Source organism: Copadichromis virginalis, linkage group LG8, assembly GCF_057382275.1.
Source record: "Copadichromis virginalis isolate Kocher_CV1m ecotype Utaka linkage group LG8, C_Virginalis_male_GT1.1, whole genome shotgun sequence".
Lineage (NCBI taxonomy): Eukaryota > Metazoa > Chordata > Actinopteri > Cichliformes > Cichlidae > Copadichromis > Copadichromis virginalis.
In genome coordinates this window covers 6,716,075-6,736,964 of record NC_140625.1, presented here as the reverse complement: position 1 = coordinate 6,736,964, position 20,890 = coordinate 6,716,075, and the positions used below count along the sequence as shown (strand labels likewise).

At 40.8% G+C, this 20,890-nt stretch overlaps 1 protein-coding gene across 2 annotated transcripts; it reads right to left on the bottom strand.

Annotated features, from left to right (window-relative positions):
- Positions 1 to 1,343: 1,343 nt before the first annotated feature.
- sap30bp (SAP30 binding protein) lies at positions 1,344 to 20,890 on the bottom strand. Of its 2 annotated transcripts, none has more exons than XM_085465523.1 (10): positions 20,564 to 20,890; positions 19,199 to 19,308; positions 16,208 to 16,252; positions 11,616 to 11,655; positions 6,201 to 6,289; positions 3,600 to 3,691; positions 3,372 to 3,484; positions 3,187 to 3,296; positions 2,474 to 2,561; positions 1,344 to 2,080 (listed from the first exon to the last, which is right to left on the bottom strand). In XM_085465523.1, exons 1-10 carry the CDS (start codon positions 20,703 to 20,705, stop codon positions 1,902 to 1,904), a joined length of 1,008 nt encoding a protein of 335 aa, XP_085321649.1. In that variant the 5' UTR covers positions 20,706 to 20,890; the 3' UTR covers positions 1,344 to 1,901. The 2 variants fall into 2 exon arrangements, with proteins under 2 accessions (XP_085321649.1, XP_085321650.1); XM_085465524.1 differs by having other exon boundaries at positions 3,238 to 3,296; positions 20,564 to 20,886.

The following is a 20,890-nucleotide window of genomic DNA, read 5'->3' as shown; positions in this document are numbered from 1 at the left end:
TGTTATCAGGGTTTTAGCAGTTGGATGACTGTTTGAATATTAAATGTATCAAGAGTCTGGTGGTGTAAACTGTAAAAGCTGAAGTAAAGCCCATGAAGCAAATAGCATAACGCTGAGTCAATGGAGAGATCTAAGACTGCAACTTCCAGCTATTAAATGCTCAGGGAGGACTTGCCAGGTGCTCCCAGGAACCTGCAAGGCATGACTATGGGACAAACAGAGCACTACAGGGCAGGCCCCGCCAAAGCACAGGGCTCAAGTTATAAGCTTTCAAGTCAGATAACATCAGCCAAATGTGATAAAACAACTATCCAATCAGCTCCAGTCTGGCTCTAATTGTATTTCCTCTATCCTAAATCACTGAAGCTTGGAGAAATCACAGTTGTGCCACCAGCAGTCTTCAGCCATTCATTTGCATTCCAGGCTCTGCAAAAACATGTTGAGATGCAATAAGAACACGAACATGCAACTCTACCAAATGCATGACTTCTATAGAGGCTTGTGGCCAAATGTGGGTATGATTCAACTGAATGTCATAAATGAGTCAGTGCTAAACCATAATCTGCACTTTAAACCTCCCTCAGGAGTCGCACCGACAGCTCAGATTCAGAACGCAGAGTCTTCTCCAGCCTCTAATACCAAAGGTTTAATGAGTGAGAGCCAATTTAGGAAGTCAGCTTGTGATTGAGGACAAAGTATAAAGTTAATCGCAAAGCTGTGCACGGTATATTTACATCAGTCTAATTGCAGGCCATCATGGATGATTATACGACAACATCATGACTGGGATCGCAGGGTGAGGTTCTGATAAACAACCGGAAAACAAGGAAGACATTTACTTTTGCATATTTCAGATATTTAGTTAGGCAAGTTAAAGGACTGCACCCACCTTCCAAGTATGAAAGGTTATGAAAAACTATGTGCAGCTTTTAAAAATAACTCAATGGGACGTGCTGCTGCTTTAAAATTCAGAGCCTGCTGATTCTTGCCAGCTTTAACCCACTACAGTACCTCATAATCACATAAATGTCTTGACACTCCCCTTTCTAGAGAAGTCAGATGAGGAGTGTGAGGTTAGAGTGAGCATAACCTCACCTGGAACGCAGATGCTTCGCCCTGAAAGATAGAAACTGTTTGAATGTGTTGGCGGCATCTGCACGAAAGCCAGAGAGAGTCTTCAGTCCAGATTCAGGCCAATGTGTGCAGTCAATAAGAGCTTGTTCCTGGATAACCACGGAGCGTCCTTTCAAAGCACAAAGACGTAACGCTCTCCTAGAAGCAGCCATATGTGAAATGACAGAGGACTGAGTGATCACAGTTTGCGCAAATGACGAGAAACCAAGTGAAAAGGCAACATCTCATCCATTTATTCACCTTCTTATCAATACATACGTACAAGAGTAAAAAAAAAACAAAAAAACAAACATCTCAGCTCAGAGTCATTCACTGTGCTACAGAAGAACGATTACAATCGAGTGCTACAGCAGGCATGAAAATACTGTACCACAACTATGTATAGAAAAATAAACTTCAGACATTTTAACTACATCTGTTCTGTGAGGGACCCTTTTACAGTTTCAACAATTTCCTGTCTTAAATAAACAAATGTTGCCATCAAATAAAGAAAAAGAAAAAAGCACAATGACATAGTCGCTTGTTTAGAAAGATCTGCATGCATCAGATTTACAGAGGAGTATTGTCCCCGCGGTCAGTTTGGCTTTGTGATGCCATAATTGCAGATACAATCCCAGAGATAGAAGGCAGTTTTTAGTCTTTGTCAGTCCACGAGGAGCAGAAAGAATTTGTGGGCTGGTTCTGAAAATGTGTCCATCACTTTTCACACATATAACGGCTGCAGCACAATACAGGCCGTCGGTCACGCTGCAGCCCGTTCATCATCCTCACTGCTTTGCTTTCTTTAAGATGGTACCCACTGCGGAGATGACGGTGGTCTTGGTACCGCTTGCTGTTGTTGTCACAGAGACGACGGCGGGCAGCGTGGCTGTGGTTGTGATGAGGGTGGGCTGGGCCAGGGTCACAGGGAGTGCAGAGTCCCACTTACTTTTCCTCTTCTGGGCATCTGTGACATAGTAAACACAGGGGAGGAGTCAGTAAGAGCAGGTCTGTGTTTTCTGGATTAACCGATTGGCAGGATGCATCATTCATCTCATTTTTGTGACCGCCTGCTAGCAACAAAGCGTTTAAAAATGATATTAATTTTAAAATTGTTTATTTGCTACTGTGTCTGTTATCTGTAACAATGGCTTACCAAACAAAAAAAGCCTGAAAAAGCACAAAGAAAAAGAAGAGCCAGCTTCTTGGAAGCAAAATAGAAACAAATAAGAAGTGGCTTAAGATTTTTGGACTGTACCTCACTAACCCAATAGCCTCATTTGTTCGTGTACACCTGAGGTCCAATCTGATCACACTACTACTGGAGCAGCTGAAGCTAGCAGATGTTGCAGTGCTTTACCTGTGGATGTAGTTGTGGTGTTGCTGGTGGTGGAGGCTGCTGTGCTGGAGGGGTTGGTGCCCTTCTTAGTCCCCGTGACAAACTCAATCTGGAAAAAAACAACAACACACACACACACATATATATTAAAACACTGGTTTAAATTGTTTGATTTATTATTGTTTAAAAAAACAACTTGACCGCAGTCACTGAAAAGTTCAACTTAAGAATCTACAGCAGAGGTTACAATAATATGTAAGCGAAGCATTTTGCACAACTACAAATACTGTGAACAGCTCTGATGTCTCTTAGCTTGAATACTGTAGCTACATAACAGTGAGTTCATTTCACATCAGGCAGAATAGCTGCTGTGCTCTACATGTTCATTCAAGTCCAGCTCAGTGCAACAGCAGGAATGATGCTGCTGATGGCAGCAGGTATCACTATGTTTTTAAACAACATTGTCCTTGGAAACTCCCATCACCCCCAGCATTTAGCTGTCTGAAATGATGCCCAGCATAAAGTCAAAAGAATCCATAGCAAAGAAAGACATACTGGGGGGGTGGGGGGAGCAGTTGGTTTTTATGTAGCAACCCAGAATGGGTGAAGCCGACAAGTACATCTGCCCTGGGCTGGGCCCGAGCTGCTGTTACGAGAGCTCAACTTGGCAACATTGATTTCTGTGTGTCAGATGGAGGTAAAGTAGAAATGAAGTACAGCTGGTGGAGACTTGCCCCTGATGCAGACTGACAGAGTAATCCACTCTTCTTTGTCGTTAGGCTCACCTTGGTCCGTTCCTTCTTGGCTTTCTCCAGTTTGTCCATCTCCACCTTCTGAGCTTTGGCTGGAGGATTAAAAGCAATTATGAGCGCTGATATGAAATCACAAAGAACAAGTAAGCGAAAATAAAAAGACTTACCGAGAGCTTCATAGTAAGAGTCTTCCGACCAGGCATGAGGATCGAACATATCTTTTGGGTAGTTGGTTCCCAGTTCATCTATGGCGCAGAACTGAATGAGCTTCTCGTAAATACTGAAAACAAAGAGGAGCTTCATAAGAGTCAAACAGTACATCTGCTGTCACGTGTAGCTGACAGCCCATGTGTGCGTTTGACGGTGTGGGTGCATTCTCCAGCTGAGCTGCATACCTTGGGTTTCTAAATTCCTTCTTTTGCTGGATATGGGCGTTTGTGTCAAAATCTCCATGGAGCTTCCTCTCATACAGCTTGTGAATCTTCTCCTGTTACAAAACAAACAAACTGGTGAAGGAAGAGAACACACACACACACACACGCCGCTGTTACAATTCACTTCACTTGTGTCACAATGCAGTGTCACTTAGGAAATAAACAACATGTTTATACCAGGAATGGAGTTACTGTAGATGAGTTTCCTGAATTTGCGGAGAAATATTTCACATCCACGTTCAACTAAACCACATAGAGCTGGCACATGTACCCAGATCCACAGTGATGCATGAGGTCTTAATATAGAAAAAGAAGAAATAAGAGGATAGTGCTCTTGTTCATCCATAGAGGTATCTCTATCATCACTACATGTCTAGGTCCACTGTTACTGTGTTAACAGCAACAAAACGAATTCCTGTGCTTCTAATATTAGTGTTTTCTAAAAAGCCATCCCTATTGGCTGGATAATTTGATGTAAACAACTACAAAAAATTATTTTTGAAGACGCACTTTCTGACCTTCCTCAAGTAAACTCTTTAAATGTGCACAATAAATCCCCGACTTAATTAAAATATCTTGTGTGGATTCTTGAGATTAACAAGCACACTAATATTAAACATATCTGGACTATAATGAATTATATTTACTTTCAAGGTTCAATAAGCATCCCTCTGCCACATGTAAAACCACAAATAGGATGTCAATAAACAGTGAAATAAACAAGGTTAATGGCTGAAGGCAAGCAGCGAGCATGTCGCGAATAGATCAGCACCAAAATATGCAGTTTGTTCCAGGATGAGTCCATCCCTATAAACTCCCACAGAAAATGCAAAAACAAACATGCTCACAGCATTGTCACTATGAACACTCTGCACCCTTAAAGTAACTGTATGCCCCACTTAAATTGTAATTACAAGTTATGCATTTGTTAGAGAGCAACCCTTAGGTGTTGTACCACTTTGGTTGGACAAATGACATTAGAAGCTTCATTTATACTTCTGCACTGATGCATGTAGATCCTATGAAATAACCTATACAAGTATAGCTGACGACTGTCAGCATTTAAGCACTCACTGGCAGTGATGTTATTTCTCTTTTTATTAAAGAAGTAGCCAAAAATGCACAAGAGGAAACTGTGAGTGACACTTGCTGCAGACTGTCTACACCATGTTGTCACATTTTAACTTTTAAACTACAAAAGAAAACACATCTTTACAAGTCTTCCAATTTGACACACTCTCTATAACAGGTACAATAGTCAAATATCTACTTTACACTGATGTAAAGCCCCAACAAACCTACTGGTGACTGATAAAACTATTGGAGCTGTTGCAAGTGGTTTTTTTTGTTGTTGTTTTTTTATTAGGCTAACACATGATAGTGATTCTGCTGCTCTGCTTTGGACCAGTCTGGACACTTCCTGCCTCTCCCTCAGAAGGTTTCACTTGAATTTCCAGCAGCAAAATTTTGTCAAATGCAGACTTATAAAAAATAAAAACAGATATTGTGGTCAGCTTTTCCTAAAACACAAATCTTTTCCAGAGATATCCGAGTTTCAGACTGAGCTCAGTGAGTTGGCAGCCAGTGGATCGCTCTAATCTGCTCTAATCTCAAGGTCGCGGTATGATTGCAAAAGGCATTTGGAAACAGTTCACAAAGTGGCTACATTCCAGCGCTGGTGAATTGACAGGAAAAACAGAATATTTGCGAAATCCAATTAAGCCATACTGTGAGAGTACATGTGCTGCAGCTCCTCTGAGCCCAGAGGGCAGGGATATCCAGGCTGTTATGGTGAAGGTGAATCATTAGTTGTTCGTCTGATAGGTGGGGGAGTGTCAGCCCAGAGGGGATACTGCTGAGCTGTTCACTTACTAAGTCAGCTGTATGTCCTGACCTGCCTTTGCTCCTCAGAAGACAAACCTAACTGACTGAAGCTGGAAGCGCCGAAAATGCAAAGCAACGAAAAGAAATCAGCGGCGGTGATGCTGAGCAGACTGAGGATGACACTGTGTGCCGGTTTAATTACAGGGGTGCGCCTCAGGATTTATGTCGCCACCAGAATGTATTTCTAACCCGAGAGGGAACAAGTGAAAGCTAAATGAGTCGCTTGGCGTCAACAGGAGGTTATTTTCAGTGCATAAATATCCCATATGTTTCGTGTGTGGATGAGGCAGCTTCGAACCTTTAGCGTTTCAAGTCTTGGTTTCTAAATCTGATCTTATGCCAAGGCTGTGAGCGCAGACTGTTTTCTCTCCCCATGGAACCAATTTCTTCTTTTTTAAGCTAATGACAAGTTCTTTTAGGAGGATGAATTTACTACCTGGAAAGTAGTTATCCAGCACATAAACAAGTCTACAAAACCCCAGATTATTCAATCAAGCCCTTATAAAACCCCAAACCCCAGCTTTAACCACACCCTCCCCCCCCCCAATCTGATTAGCAGGCATAACTGTGGCCTAAGTGGTGTTACTCAAGCTGCTTGCATGATACAACAGCATTAAAGCGTGTGCTGCAAGTGAAATGTATGTGGTTAAGAGAACGTTTAGCAGTGGTGTTGGGTACCTGTAGATGGCTGGAGCAGCGTCCGGGGGGTTCGGAGGGGATCTTGATCTCATCAGGTGACATGTTTCTCACCTTTTCTGAAAACAGAGCTGGAAGGAAAGAAAAATAAACATAAGCCTAATGTGCTTTCACCTCTGTGGCTTTTCCCTGCGTGTCTTTACATGCAGGATTAGCTACGTTAGACGGCTAAAATGTAGAAGTACATCCACCAAATGAGAAATTGGAGAGGTGGTGGTGGAATACGGACATGAATTGGAGAAGAAACTCGATTAATGTGCGTCAAAGTATTACTGGAGAATTCCTGAGCACCCTTGTGTTCATCTTACTCCTAAGTGTGTGCCAGTAAGTTTTACAGGGCAGTGTGGTATGAAGAGAGCATGTCCCAGGCAGGGAGTGGCTGCTGTTGGGGCTTGTATAGAGAAGGCAGACTCCTTTCGTCTCCTTTGTTTTGCTCGACTTGTCTCCCTCTGCTCTCTCTGACTGCAGGCCAGGCATTCTTCTGTGTCACTAACTCTTAATCACACAGACACAGTCATTTAGAGCTGTCAGTACTTCGGTGAGTAGATGCTGCAAGTGTGCATGTATGTGCAGATGGAGGAACTCGTGTCTGCTGAAGCTCTATGAAGAACACTGACAAGTAAGAACCTGACTGGACATGAAAAGACCAAAAAGAACGTGCTTACTGTGTCTTGTTTCACACTTTAGCTTACAGAGCAGAGCAAAATCCCATCATCACATACGCACAACCCAATTACTTTTATTCTTATATTTAATGTTTTTATTCAATTCAAAAGAAAACATCCCACCCAGCTTTCAATCAGGGAACATAAGGGAAAAAATCCCGTTAGACCCAAAGTCATTTATCAGAGTATATATTCAAATTCCTGACACAAGACCAAAAACCAAACCTGAGCTCCCCTTCAGGTGTTACAGGATTAAAAATAGACAATTCTCTTAGCAAGCCATCATTTAAAATGGACTTAGGCAAAGTGGAAAACCTGTGTTTGGAAATAATGGAGACTGCATCATCTTGGCTCTATGTGAGCAGAAACATTACTGCAACACAGTTAAGCAACATGTGCCAGAGCTGAACTCTGCTCGTGTGCAGACACGATGCTAATCATTTTCTATCTTCATCAGCCTGCTGATCATGATCATATGGGTCCACAGAGGCGCACATGTCTATACTGTTTTGGTGCACCGATTGCCCGCATGTCAGAAGACTAAGAGGCGGAGCACCTCTCTTTCCCTTTTGTTGGATAACTGATATGGTTATAGTTAACCTCCCCCGTTGGAGTAAAGGAGGGGCAGGGCGTTCCCTCTGTTGGCTAGACACAAAAGTAAAGCTGAGCATGCATGTGCATAGGTTCATACGCATGCCTAAGATGTGAACTAGTTTAGAGATATATAGAGATATACAGAGATATTCAGTTACGTGAACATGAACTGGTCTTGTGTAAATAGTCTGTGGCACTAAACCTCAGTTATTAGAGACAGAAAACTTCTGTAGCACCAAACAATAAAAACCTGACAAGGCAAGTCCGATGACTCAGAGGCATTAGGTGGTAGCTTGGTATTTTACAAAACTCTCTCTACACAAAGACTTGCAAACACTGTCTAACAGTGCTGCTGCAACAAGGTTTAACAGTGTGGAAGCCTGCTAATCCACTTAAAACAACCTGAGATTTACTTCACAATTTTGTGCCCTTGTACAAACTCTAAACACTAAAGTGCGTCGGATGGTAGTAGCAGTGTGAGTGTGAATAAATCACAGCCTGTGTAATAAATACAAAAATAAATAAATCCCTGCTAATTATTCAGCTCAGCATGGGAAGGAATATTCTCAAACAACAGGAAGAATCTGAGAGTAATAAACAGACAGAGAAAAGATTATATTCTGTTTCTAAATCACCATCTGTCTTCCTAAAAACAGACAGAAAGTCAAAGTCTGTGCCCTGGGGTTTTTTTCTGGGAAAGGCAGACAATGTCCGTCCCTTCAGTAAACAGACAAAGAGCCATCTTCAGCTTGCTGACAGAAGGCTTTTAGCCAGATGCTCTGTGACATTTACTGACAGACAAGACGGAGGAGCCGAGCTCCACTGCAGGAATGCCAAGGGTCCGGGCTCAGGCTATGAGTCACACTGACACTACAGTACACTCGTGGCAATAGCAACTGCTTTGAAAGCTTTAAAATCGCGCTAGTGCATCTCCTTTTCCTCTGGGACTTGTTTTTATGCCTGAGCCAGGCTAGAAGTTTGGAAGAGGTGACGGTAGCGGGAAATTATTTGTGAGCAGAGGCCATTCCTCTCGTGGAGAGTGATGGCAGATATTACACAGTGAGATGTGCTGACACCTTTTAAAATGATTTTCATCCATTTTATAAACAAATATGTTACACAACTCTTCTCACACTCGTTTTCTGTGAGACATTCTTTCAAAATAAAACATTTAATCCATGAGAAATCACATAATTTTAATTGTAATTATGAGTTGTCTACCCTCGTGGCAATGCATTACCACATGTCGAATGGGTGTCGCACTGCCTAATCTGTGCCATCATCCGCATCCAGCTGGGGGCTGCATTAACCAACAGCAGAGAGAGACGGTCAGTGCCAGAGGTTTACAGTCTAAGAGGTTGGTGTATAAAACGCCACTCCCTGTATCACTCATATCCTGCCTGATTTGCTGTTTCCTTACACACCTGTACAGATCAGTCATTACTCACTAACCACTGCCAGGTCCTTGTTAGTCCTTCATTTATTAGTCAGTGGACAAAGAGGCTTGAATAAGTCAACTAGGTCTAGGTAGTGATTCATACACCTACTGTACCAACACCCAGCTGGCATTGCTAAAAAATCTGATTCTTTCACATATTTTTGAAAGAAATTCAACAAATGTATTATTATCCTTTTAAGCAAATAATTACAGCCATGTCTGAGGCACTCAGCTTTGAGTGCTATTAGGTTCTACAAAGGATAAGTCAGAATATATACTGTACTTTTTCCAAAAGGTGTAATTTTCTACAACAATTGTTTTGTTTTTTTTTTAAATATATTTTTTACACCTGACTAAAAAAGGCAAACTGTGGATTTCCCGGGGATTACATTCAGCTAAAGAATCATAGGTTTTCTGCAAAGATATCAAGCTCTAACGTAAATCGAATGCAATTTAGTACCTCCTGGATGATCGTAGCAGCCATCTATATATCATCACATCTTTTTAAATTCATTTCAGGTGGGCTTCATTAAGGATAAAACTAAACTATTAAAGATTACAACTTTAACCAGGCAATAACCATCTCAGCTCTATGTGGCTAACCAGCAAAGCAACAAGGCTGTTGTTGGAAAACCATCTTTATAATCACTCAGTCACTGGATATTGGACAGTTTTAACATAAACTGTATTTCAAATACAGTTTATGTTAAAACTGTATTTCTCTACAAAGTTTGGCTAATGTACTGGAGTATAATTATAGCCATCCACATTTCACTGCAATGAATGCCTCCTGGTCTTGTCTGCATCTTTACGTTCATTTACAGTCAGTTACATAGTTACGAGTTCAAAGGTGGCCGCTGATGTCATTGCAAAGTCTCAGAGCCATCTTGGATACAACTTTTGTTTTTTCAATAGGAAAAGGGCCATGTGACACATCAAACTTATTGGTACTGTCACAAGAAAAACAATGGTGTGCTTGGTTTCTACGTAACTTTATTCTTTCATGAGTTATTTACAAGTTTCTCTTTGTTCACAGCCATTAACATGTCGAACCCATCACTTTTGTTGTTCCAACAGTCTTGGAGGGATCCATCCAATGTGGGTTAGTGTCAGACCAATAGCGGTGGTTTTGTTTGTTAACTTCACCATTCACATAAAAGTTTGCCTCATCACTGAACAAAATCTTCTGCGTGAACTGAGGGTCCTGTTCCAATTTTTGTTTTGCCCATTCTGCAAATTCTGTGCGCCGATCTGGGTCATCCTCGTTGAGATGCTGCAGTAGCTGGAGTTTCTAAGGGTGCCATTTGTGAGTAGCTAATATCCGCCGAAGGGATGTTCGACTAATGCCAGTCTCCAGTGACATGCGGCGAGTGCTACGCTGTGGGCTCTTGCTGAATGAAGCTAGGACAGCCACTGATGTTTCTTCATTAGTGACAGTTTTCTTGCGTCCACATTTTGGCAAATCCAACACTGAACCAGTTTCACGAAACTTAGCGAGCAGTTTGCTAACTGTAGCATGGGAGATGGGTGGTCTCGTAGGGTGTCTTGCATTGAAATCGGCTGCAATGACCCGGTTACTGCGTTCACCAGATATCAACACAATTTCGATCCGCTCCTCACGTGTTAACCTCTTCGACATGTTAATGGCTGTGGACAAAGAGAAACTTGTAAATAACTCATGAAAGAATAAAGTTACGTTGAAACCAAGCACACCATTGTTTTTCTTGTGACATTACCAATAAGTTAGATGTGTCACATGGCCCTCTTCCTATTGAAAAAACAAAAGTTGTATCCAAGATGGCCAACTTCTAAATGGCCACCATGGTCACCACTCATCTTGAGGAGTTTTCCCCCTCACATATACTAATGTGCCACAAACAGGACTTTAATATCACCAACCATTCCCATGTTATTACGGTGTATCCATATAAATGGCCCACCCTGTATATACAGTGGAACCCTGACTTACGAATACCCCGTTTCACGAAAAATTCAAGTTACGAAGGCACTGAACGGCAATATTTCTGCCCGTGTTACGGCAAAATGCCCGAGTAACGAAACCGCTGGCTCTGATTGGCTCAGCCAAGCCTACAATGCCCACAATGCCTTCCGAATCATGTGACAACCCCTTGGCTTCCGTACTTGCGCTTCGCTGTTCCACTTGAACGACGCATTGTGGTTCTAGTTAGCAATTAGCCTATCAATCAGCATCGCCTCACTCAAAACGTGCAATGGGTGCTTCGACTTACGAAAATTTGCGACTTACGAAAGACCCTTGGGAAGAAATTAATTTTTAAGTCGGGTTCCACTAAAATTAAAAAAAAAAAAAAAAAAATATATATATATATATATATATATATATATATATATATATATATATATATATATATATATATATATATATATATATATATATATATATATATATATATATATATATATATATATATATATATATATATATATATATATATATATATTTTTTTTTTTATTTTTTATTTTTTTTTTTTAATATTAAATCAAGTCCATTTTAAGAGCTTGTGGACAACAGTGGGGAATATATCACAGGCTTGGGCTAATACTTCTGTGTAGGGTCAGTTTATTGTTCAAAGTTAAAGATTGAGCACAAGGATTACTTTAATCCTTTAATTGCCGCTCTATATTCTGCGTGAGCACGTGCGAGTTCATGCGTATACTCACCAACTAGCTCCTTGGGGTCCTTTTTTTCTGCTTCTGAGATCTAGAAATCACAAGAAAAGGGATGAGAGTGGGAGGGCAGAAAAATGAAAAAACAGGGGACATTTAGGCCTCTTTTTATCATTAGTGCTCGATGGTGGGAAATAAATGCAGCATCAGTCATAGATATTATGAGACCATGATTCCTGCTAGGGTTTAGTTGGTGAGATGAATGATCTAATCAAAGGTGTTAGATAATTAGATAACTCTTTATTGTCATTGCACAGTCATACATAGTACAATGGTACAATGAAATTGGAAAACTGTACAGGTGAAAAAGAGAGAGCTAAAGACAAAAGCTCATTCTCTGTATACCTGAAACCTAAAAATCACAGAACCCAGAAGCAGACTTCACACACTACAGAGCAGTTTCTTAGCAGTAACAGAAGCCTGAACTGTAAATCTTAGAGAAGATTCCAGAGAACGACTTGGCTCAGCAGGAGGAGGAGTCTTGTACAGCCCTTAAAATATGCCGCCTATTGTGCCAGCATTCTGGGCATAACACAGGTTCAGCACAAAAGAACAGCGCTGTTATTCACAGGAATCATGCCGTCACCTAGCAACTGCACGGGCACATCAAAGAACTGTCCTGAAGTGGGCCAAATCACAAGGTGGTGGTGGAGGAGGGAGGACGGCAGAAAGACATGTAAATACAGCAAAGAACCCCAGCAAAAAAAAATTAGACTATTTGATACAGAGCTTAAAATTAAACGAATTAATTTAAAAAACAAACAAACAAACAAACAAAAAACAAAAAAACACTCATCACTTCACTGATCCTCCAGTTGGCACGGCTTCCCCTTTTAGCTCGCCCTCACAGTAAGGTCACAGTAAGCAGCTTTTGAGGACTTTTGTACAGAGAATATAAATTTAGCCATCTCACAAGGCCACACCAAAAATATTACCACCCTTTCAGATCAACAACAGGCCCTTCTAATTTCAGCTAACTGTGCACATCGTCAAGCCATCTGTCTAGCATGAGTAAACACGGACTTGTAACCACACATATACCAAAAGATTATTCACTGGAGGGACGCTGATCACGTATCTACTCATTTAAGTTTTAATTACTGGAAACAGTGTAATAAAGGCCAATGCTACATTATTATAATAACAGAATATGGTGTTGAATACACCATAAGGGGGTTACTTCTAACTCTACATTTTCTTCTTTCTTGATGGGATTTCTGTGAGACAGCTGTATGAAATATCAGCTGTTAGCGTTTTGTATACATCCAGCAAACTGGGAAAAAACGATTTAAGACTGACCGGATTGCTTTAATTGTATCAGCTGTATAAACAAAGCGATATGCTTCCTCGTTAAAAGGAGCACTCCACTGAACATGAGGTTCAGTCTGTTTCTCACCAGGAACAGTTCTGTGTGTGGAAGATCCACAGAAAATGGTATCCAAGTGGATTTGAACTCAGGCCTCTGCAGCAGCAGCATTTTAGCATGTGGGCTGCCCTCTTATAACAGACTCATTCAGCACTGCTACAATAGCAGGAATATTATTACTATTATTATTATTATTACTACTATTTTGTTTCCCTCTCCTTTGGGCTGCTCCCTTGAGAAGATGAAACAGTGGATCATCTGCCTCCATCTCATCCTATTACCAGCATCCTTTTTGTGTCACATAACTTTCTTTCACTACATTCATGAATGATCTCTGTGGTTCTTTTTTCAGCGTCACTGTGTCCAAACCACACAGCTCACCATCTCAAACCTTCCCCATTACTCTTGCTGTTATTCTTCTGTCCAAAATATTCCTCTTCTCTTGAGAGTGTACCTCCAGCTCTCTTAAACCTGCTCATCTGTCATCTTTCTTGCTCATACATGTCGTGCACCACCCTCACTTCCCTTCCACTTTTACATGCAGTATCACAGTTTCTCTCTTCAAACGCCACCATTTAGACCTACAAAGACAGTGAGGCTCCTTCTGATCTGTACTCTTAACACTCTCAGAAGGAAACATTGCATCTGCAGTGCAAAAAAGCCATAATGCTGCTGACTGATTGTCACGTCTCTCCTTAATCTAGCTTCAACAACTCCTGGTATGGTTCATTATCTTCAGAGCGTTTTTCTGGGCCAACCTCTTTTCGACCCTTCGTATCTGGCCTCACCTCCTCCTTGCTAATCCTCTGCACACCTTGATTCACTAACTGTCCTCCATCTGCTCTCTCATTTTTTTCATTCATGAGATCCTCAAAGTACTCTTTTCACCTTCTCAATACACTCTCTTCTTTTGTTTATGACATTTCCATCGGTATCCTTGATCACCCTAACCTGCTGCACATCCTTTCCAGCCAAGTGCTTTTCTCCTTCCTTAGTGTTCAAGCTCCAGGATCATTAGCCTCGAAGGAACACTTAACACCTTAGTGCTACTTGTTAGCATGTTAAACTGGGAAAAACGAAACACTGGAGAGAATTGCCTGGATTTATAAAACCACATAGATTTTGGGTAACAGAATGAGAATTATAGTCGAGATAGTGGTTAAAAAATGTGTAAATGAAATAAATTGGTCACACCACATAAAAACAAAACTGACTTTTTCACCAGATGGTACTAGAAGGTGAGGATCCCAAAATTCAGAGCACTACTCTCAGATATGTTGGACAATAATATCTCTAAATATTTCAGAGCTCTGTCACTTATGACATTTAGTTTGTCTAATTTTTTTTTTTAAATTAACATATCCTCCAGCAAGCTTAAAAATTATGAGCAAGATTATAGAACAATCCATTTTACTGAAAATTAAAACTTCCAGGCAATTATTAAATAAGCATTACTGGAAACATAACAGATCCCCTCTTCTCAATATCTCAGTTGGTCACCAACTAACAGAAACAGTGCTTTGAAATTAAGCGATAGGGACTCTGATGCACGCTCTTCAAGGAAACGTTCTCCTGTAGTAGGGGGCTCTGCTGCACAGCTATCACAGATCTAAAAAGAACTATCAACTTTATCGACAATACAAAGGCTTCACACTACAGATTATCCCCTTTATCTCCATTCCAGCAGACAGTTCCCCATGCCCGAATGTGTAAACTCAATGTTTTCTTAAGATCTCAGACTAGATCACAGTACAATCTAAAACATTAAAGGAGAACTTGGATATATCCAACCACAGTTCTTATCGAGCACAACAGTCTTTGTGGTTAAATGAGGCACTGCGCACTCTCAATTAAGACACGTATCACACCAACACCTAACAGCTGCCATTCACAGATAAGCCAACTGCAAACGACAATAAGTTTGAGGACAAAGTGAAAGCTAATATAAACATTCACTCTCTTTTTGGGTTTCTAAATCTAAACCCAAATATTAGCCTGTTGACCTAACATCTGCTTATGCAAACTACACTGCTGCTAGATTTCACCGCAGAATTTCTAGCAAAACCAAAATGAGTAGTATCCTATTGCTTTATAACAATATCCGGTAACAAAAGCAAGAAAACACATCGAGGCTTTAAACTCTCTCTCCCAACGTAGCCAAAATTACACGACAACCTCTGTTTTTAATGCAACTGCTCACAAAAGGTATTTGCAGCAGGTTTAAATAACACTACTAAACACATGGGCACGTTTCCAAAGTAGTTGGGATGCTTTGTAAAATAAAAACTGTCCTTTGCACACAGACATTCTCCAGATTATATGAATATACTTTAAATGATCAGATATTCATTGTAATCTCTCTGAAGGTTTATTCCATTTAAATCAAACTGGTTTTCTTCTGCCTTACCTCAGTTCACTTGTGCAGATGTGAACATGGTAATCACGCTAGTAAAACAAATCGACTGCACTGAGACCCTTTGGAGGAGGTGGTCTCAGTCTTCATTTATGGTGTGAATAGGATTCTTATGTTCTATAGTGAATAAAATACGGGTTAACGAGAGCTGCAAATTGTTTTTTTAATTTTCATTTTGCACCACATCCCAACAGAAGAAAGTGAAGTATTTCCCTACAAAGTACACAGAATATGTTTCATTAACTTTCCTGGAAATGTTTCTCTTCCATGGCAATAAAGCTCTACATGTTGATACACGCAGCACTGAGAAACCACATCATGAACCACAGTTATCATTACCATACTGCAATGTCCTTTCATTGCCATCACTTCATGATGTGGCATAACCAACAGGCAAAACTCACAAAATCCCCTCAGACAGCCATCACAGAAATGTTGTAAATCAAAGTCTCAGTCAAGCTATACATCCTCTGCCAAACAGTGCAGCAGGAAGCTGGCACACCGTCTGGCTCATACAGTTTGAAAACACATACAAAGGGTGTGGTTAGTATGGTGTGAAGGTCCAAGTAGTGTGCTTTACAGAATCAACACGGCTGGTTCGCCTCTTCACTTTAAGCCACACATGAAGATGCATCAGTGACTCATAGCGTACTTCAAATCCATGAACCCACAGCACCATCTAGTGAATATGCTCTATCGCTGCATGTTGTGGCCGCCATCGCTGTGCTTCAGGTTAGTCACAAAACAGAATGACAAACTAATCAGGCTTAATCACTAAATCTAATCAATCCCACAGTGTTCAAATACCTCAAAGTCATCTGCGTCCCTCCCCTCGTCAGATTCGTCCACTTCCTATAAAAACAAAAATGCAGAAGGTTAACACTGTAAGGGGCAAAAAGGAAAAGAGACCATAATGGGGAGCCGAGCAGCAGGACCAACAGCCAGCACTGGGCTGAAAACCTATTAGTCAACTATTTCATCTACAAGTGGGCCTTAAATAAAGCATTTCTGGGAGGTTGTAAGGCTGACTGTGATTTCTAGCAACTTAAGCAAGGCTCGCAAAATTTCAAAATCTCTGGTAGCCCTTTGAGCCGGCACTCTTCAGTTTTTGGTAGCCCAAAATAAATTTAGGTAGCCCGAATAAAAAAAAGAGAGCAATTTTTTTATGTTTTGTTTCCGTTACAATATTATACATTAAAGTATAATATTGTAACAGAAACAAAAATTAATCAAAAAATTGTTAAAATACAAATCACAACATTGTATAAAAATTACAATCATCAACTCAAATACTTGGTTCTCATTGAACAGAAATTTCTATGAACTTGTAAGAACTGTGTAGGACATGAATCAGTCTGTGTCAGATCCTGAATATGACATTTCCACTGGAGTCACGGGTCAGAGGTAAGTGGAACCAAGATCGAGGCCATTTGCTTTTTGAAGTTTGCAAAGACTGCTAAATTTTGCCAGTGGTAGTTCACTCTTTGCAACATAGCACGCTGTTCTAAACAGATTTTTCAGGACTTCTTCTTGTGCTTGGTTTATTTTTAGTATGTTTTTGCAATTGGTGTTTGTTCCGGGAAAGATACTGCAGACTGAGCAATAATGCATTTCTTGCATTTCTCATGGGTTCTGATGGGGTCTTTCTTAAAATTACTGGTCCCAGTAACAAAGGCGCTTGTCGACTCAGAAATCGAATGAAACTCACAACACACCTGGCAGAACATCATGTTATTTAGCTCGTCATATTCCAACAGAAATTCTTTTGTCCATGAAACCAAAAAAGCTGCGCTTTTTTTGTCTCATTGTCTGATTTGTCATAACTTTTCCGTTTTGTGGTCGGCTTTTCTTTGGCTGTCCCTTCTTCACCCTGACCTGTCTTATTTGGCTGAGCAGAACTAAAACACCGGCGTAAATCCTGCTGCTTTTACACACGTACTTACATAACGGTCAGCGATTCTCTGCGCAATCAACCTCTCACATGTTTAAGCTTGCTGCGAGAGATTTCACTTGTCATGTCTGAATAGTAAGCTAATCACCGATAAGACGACGTCAGAGGAATTGGTGCGCAATTAATCGTCACTCACCAATCAGTGCTGAAGCTCTCTATACACCATTCACGCGGTCGCAAAGTGAAAGCAAAAAACAAGCGCAAATTCAAACGCGATTTCAATGTGTCACATATTGACAGTGGCTCACCGATGCCAATGACATAATTGCTCAGCTACATTTTCGAAAGAATGCAAAAGCATCGACATATATTTTTCCTTCCTATGATAGCCCGACAGGCAGGGCAGAGATAGATTTTGGTAGCCTGACTGGAAAAATTTTGCAAGCCCTGTTAAGAGTGTGATACATGTGTGCCCAAAGAACACTTCAAAAATTTACAGTTTCATTTAAAGTTTGATGCAAATTAAAACATTTGCAAAGGTGGCTACAGCAATAGTATGGAGGGGAAAAAAAGTAAAGCACTAATACCCGCTCTCATAATAATGCTTGTATATGTTCTTGGCTCTGTATGGCTGCTCTGCACCCGCTCTCAGCCTAACAACATTGTCTATATTGTGACTTTGGTGAGCTAATGTAATCTGCACAAAGATGCCAGAGAAAACAAACAGCATTGTAATGGAGCACTTTAAGAATAAGCTCTAAAACTAACAAGTAACTAAAGCATAATTTATTGTCCCAAAAATGTGCCAGTCTGTGTTCTGGTTTGCTTTTGGACAGAGCACAGACGGAAGTTTTCACCCATCACAAACTTGCCACCGCAAAATCCCAAATACACGTCACTGGATGTGAATGTTGATTGGTTGACAAGTGAATAGGGAGGGGTGTGACAGCAGAGATTACCGGGAATAGGAGAAGCGTGGAAAAATCTAAGATTGTAAAAACAGTAAAAGTACAGACAGCGCCTGCAGTGGACACTTCATTGATTTTAAACACTGTTAAACTTCAGCTCTTTGTACATTAAAAGTTCGGTCTTTTCTGAAGCTTGCTGACAGACCAACAACAGGACAAGATAGCTCAAAGATCAGTTGTATTACAAGTTTCTTTTTTTAACCCTGGCTCCATCTGACCACAAACATTCTCTGCAGGCAGACAGGCTGTCAGTGACCACCCACAGATTGGATTCGTGCAATCCCAGGTCAAGCATAAAGCAAGCATGGATAAGACTACATATGTGGCATTCAACATCAAACAAAGGAGGAACCATGGTTTGTCTTAGCCAACCGTTAGCCTTTTGATGTTGAAGATTTTGTCATTGATTAGTGGTCTTTGATCAATGGTCATGAGAATTTGCATCTTAATGATCAATGAACTGATCTCCCAGTCCACTGCTCCTTCGGGCGTGCTAGTTTCAGTCATTATGCAAATGTACTGAAACCTGCAGTCAGCCAAGACTGAAGAAGTCACTTGGATAAGTGACGAAACGTTTCTCCCACTGAAAACGCTACATCCAGATAAACAGAATCAACTTTTGGGGGATGTTGAAGATTGCACTTATGCTTATAAGAAATCAAATAATGTGAACGTAAAACTAAAGAAAAGAGGGAAAAAAAGTACTTTGGTGATGCTGATTTTGTAGTGGGGAGATCCTGATTATGATGCAGATCCAACCAAGCAATCAGCCTTCCAAACCCCTCTGTACTCAGTGAAGATTCAATGTCTCAAAACACACCACATACTCCGAGAGCACACAACACGTGAACTATTTTTCTGTCAGCTAAAGACATCAGTGGAATGGAACTGATTGATGAGTAAAAATAAAATCTAGAAAGCTCAGAATTCAAAACTGACCGAGTTGTTTTCTCTGCTGTCTTCATCTGCAGACTCTTTTTCTTCTGGGCCCACAGTTTGGTTCAGGTCATCCTCATCATAGCGATATACAAGGCTTCCTACACGCCCCCCTATTGATGCGAGATGGGGGGGGGGGGGGGGGGGGGGTGTCACAAAGACACAGAAGTAAAAGAAATCAATTAGGCAGCAAAATCATTCTTTTATTTCACACATAACTAATTTTGAGTGATATCATTCTAACTATTGAAACCTCAAAGTAAGCCAGCCTATGAGACAACAGGAAATAGCCAAAGAAAGAGTTCGTCCTCAGTTTTAAATTGTCTGTTCTAGCCCTCATTGCCTAGACTAAAGCTTAGCAACACTGGGACCTCACTAATGGTCACTATACTCTGAAAACTTTACCGACTCCCTAAATTGGCACTTACTCATGAATCCCTGCTCTGAAAGCTTCTGTGCCAACTAACAACCACATGTCATATTTCTCTCGCTCTCAAGAAATTTACTTTAAGCTTTAAAATTAGAAGAGCTCAGTGGACAAAAAGGTCCCCTTATACTGATGTATATTTTATCAATGGGTTATTAATGTAAAGCGGTTTTACTACTGGTGTAGTTGCTTCCAGTGGAGTACATTACGCACATCCATCTGTAGCTAATGACTACTTAATTTGAGATTAATCTGATAATTATTCTGTCCATTAACAAATTGAAATATGGGTTAGTAAAATTAGGATTACAATGATCTTATGTCACAAGTCATAATCCAGCAATCCAGAAACAAATCAGTATATTTATATCGATTGTTTGTTTACATCATTCAACACAAGCAGAACTGTATTACTGCATGCAGAAGACACATCGTCCACATTCAGAAGCACATCTCTGTGTAGTGACAGTTCTTATGATTTAAACAGGCAAAGGGACGGCAGTAAAAACTCCGGACCTGTGACAGCATCAAGTACGCTGGTGTTCCAATTGTACAAATCGCGAATCCGTGTTCGTGCTCTCGGCAAGTCCGGACTCGCGTACTTGAGAATTGAGTAAGGGCCTATCTCACCAGTGAACAAGGTTATCTCGGAGTCAAGAACACAACCCGGTATCCTGACACAAAACGCACCCTCCTCCGTTAACTAAAGACGCATGTTAATTTCCGTTTGGCAACAGTTTCTCTCAATAAAAAAACACCATCCAGCGAAATATGCGCATATTATGTTTTACGAACAAAACAACATGAACATGAAGATCGTCTAACTAGCTACATGCTAACGTTAGCTCCTACATGAAGTTCCGCAGTAAGGCTGGCGGACCTACAGCAAAGTATTTCATAGTCGTTAAACGTATGAAAGGAAGTTAAATACTTTTATATACCTGATTCTTCTTGTTCAGGGTCAGAGTCGGGCTCCGAATCATCTCCATAGACCGCTAAAGACGACAGCAGCGTACTCTTTTTACCGCTCGCCATTTCTGTGTAGTATCGCATAAACGGTGGGTCGCAGAATATTGACGTCATCAAAACGGTAACACACCGAAGGAACTGGTCTGCCACTGGGAAATGTAGTCATTTTGTTGGCCAGCGTTCATTCTTCTTCTTCTTCTTCTTCAGTCAAGTTTAACGGCAGCTTGCATCCAAAACTGTTGCATTACTGCCATCTCCTGGCTGTTAACCGTCCGTCACTCCTGAATCCTCAGATCCTC

Bases quoted from the DNA above. Each gene is read 5' to 3' on its own strand.
- sap30bp (XM_085465523.1), bottom strand. From the start codon at position 20,705: ATGACGTCAATATTCTGCGACCCACCGTTTATGCGATACTACACAGAA. The intron at 3,297-3,371 runs GTAAGTCTTTTT...TTAATCCTCCAG, and splicing joins CTCTTACTATGAAGCTCTCG to CCAAAGCTCAGAAGGTGGAG. The intron at 2,562-3,186 runs GCAAGTCTCCAC...GTTTTTTTCCAG, and splicing joins TCTGTCAGTCTGCATCAGGG to ATTGAGTTTGTCACGGGGAC.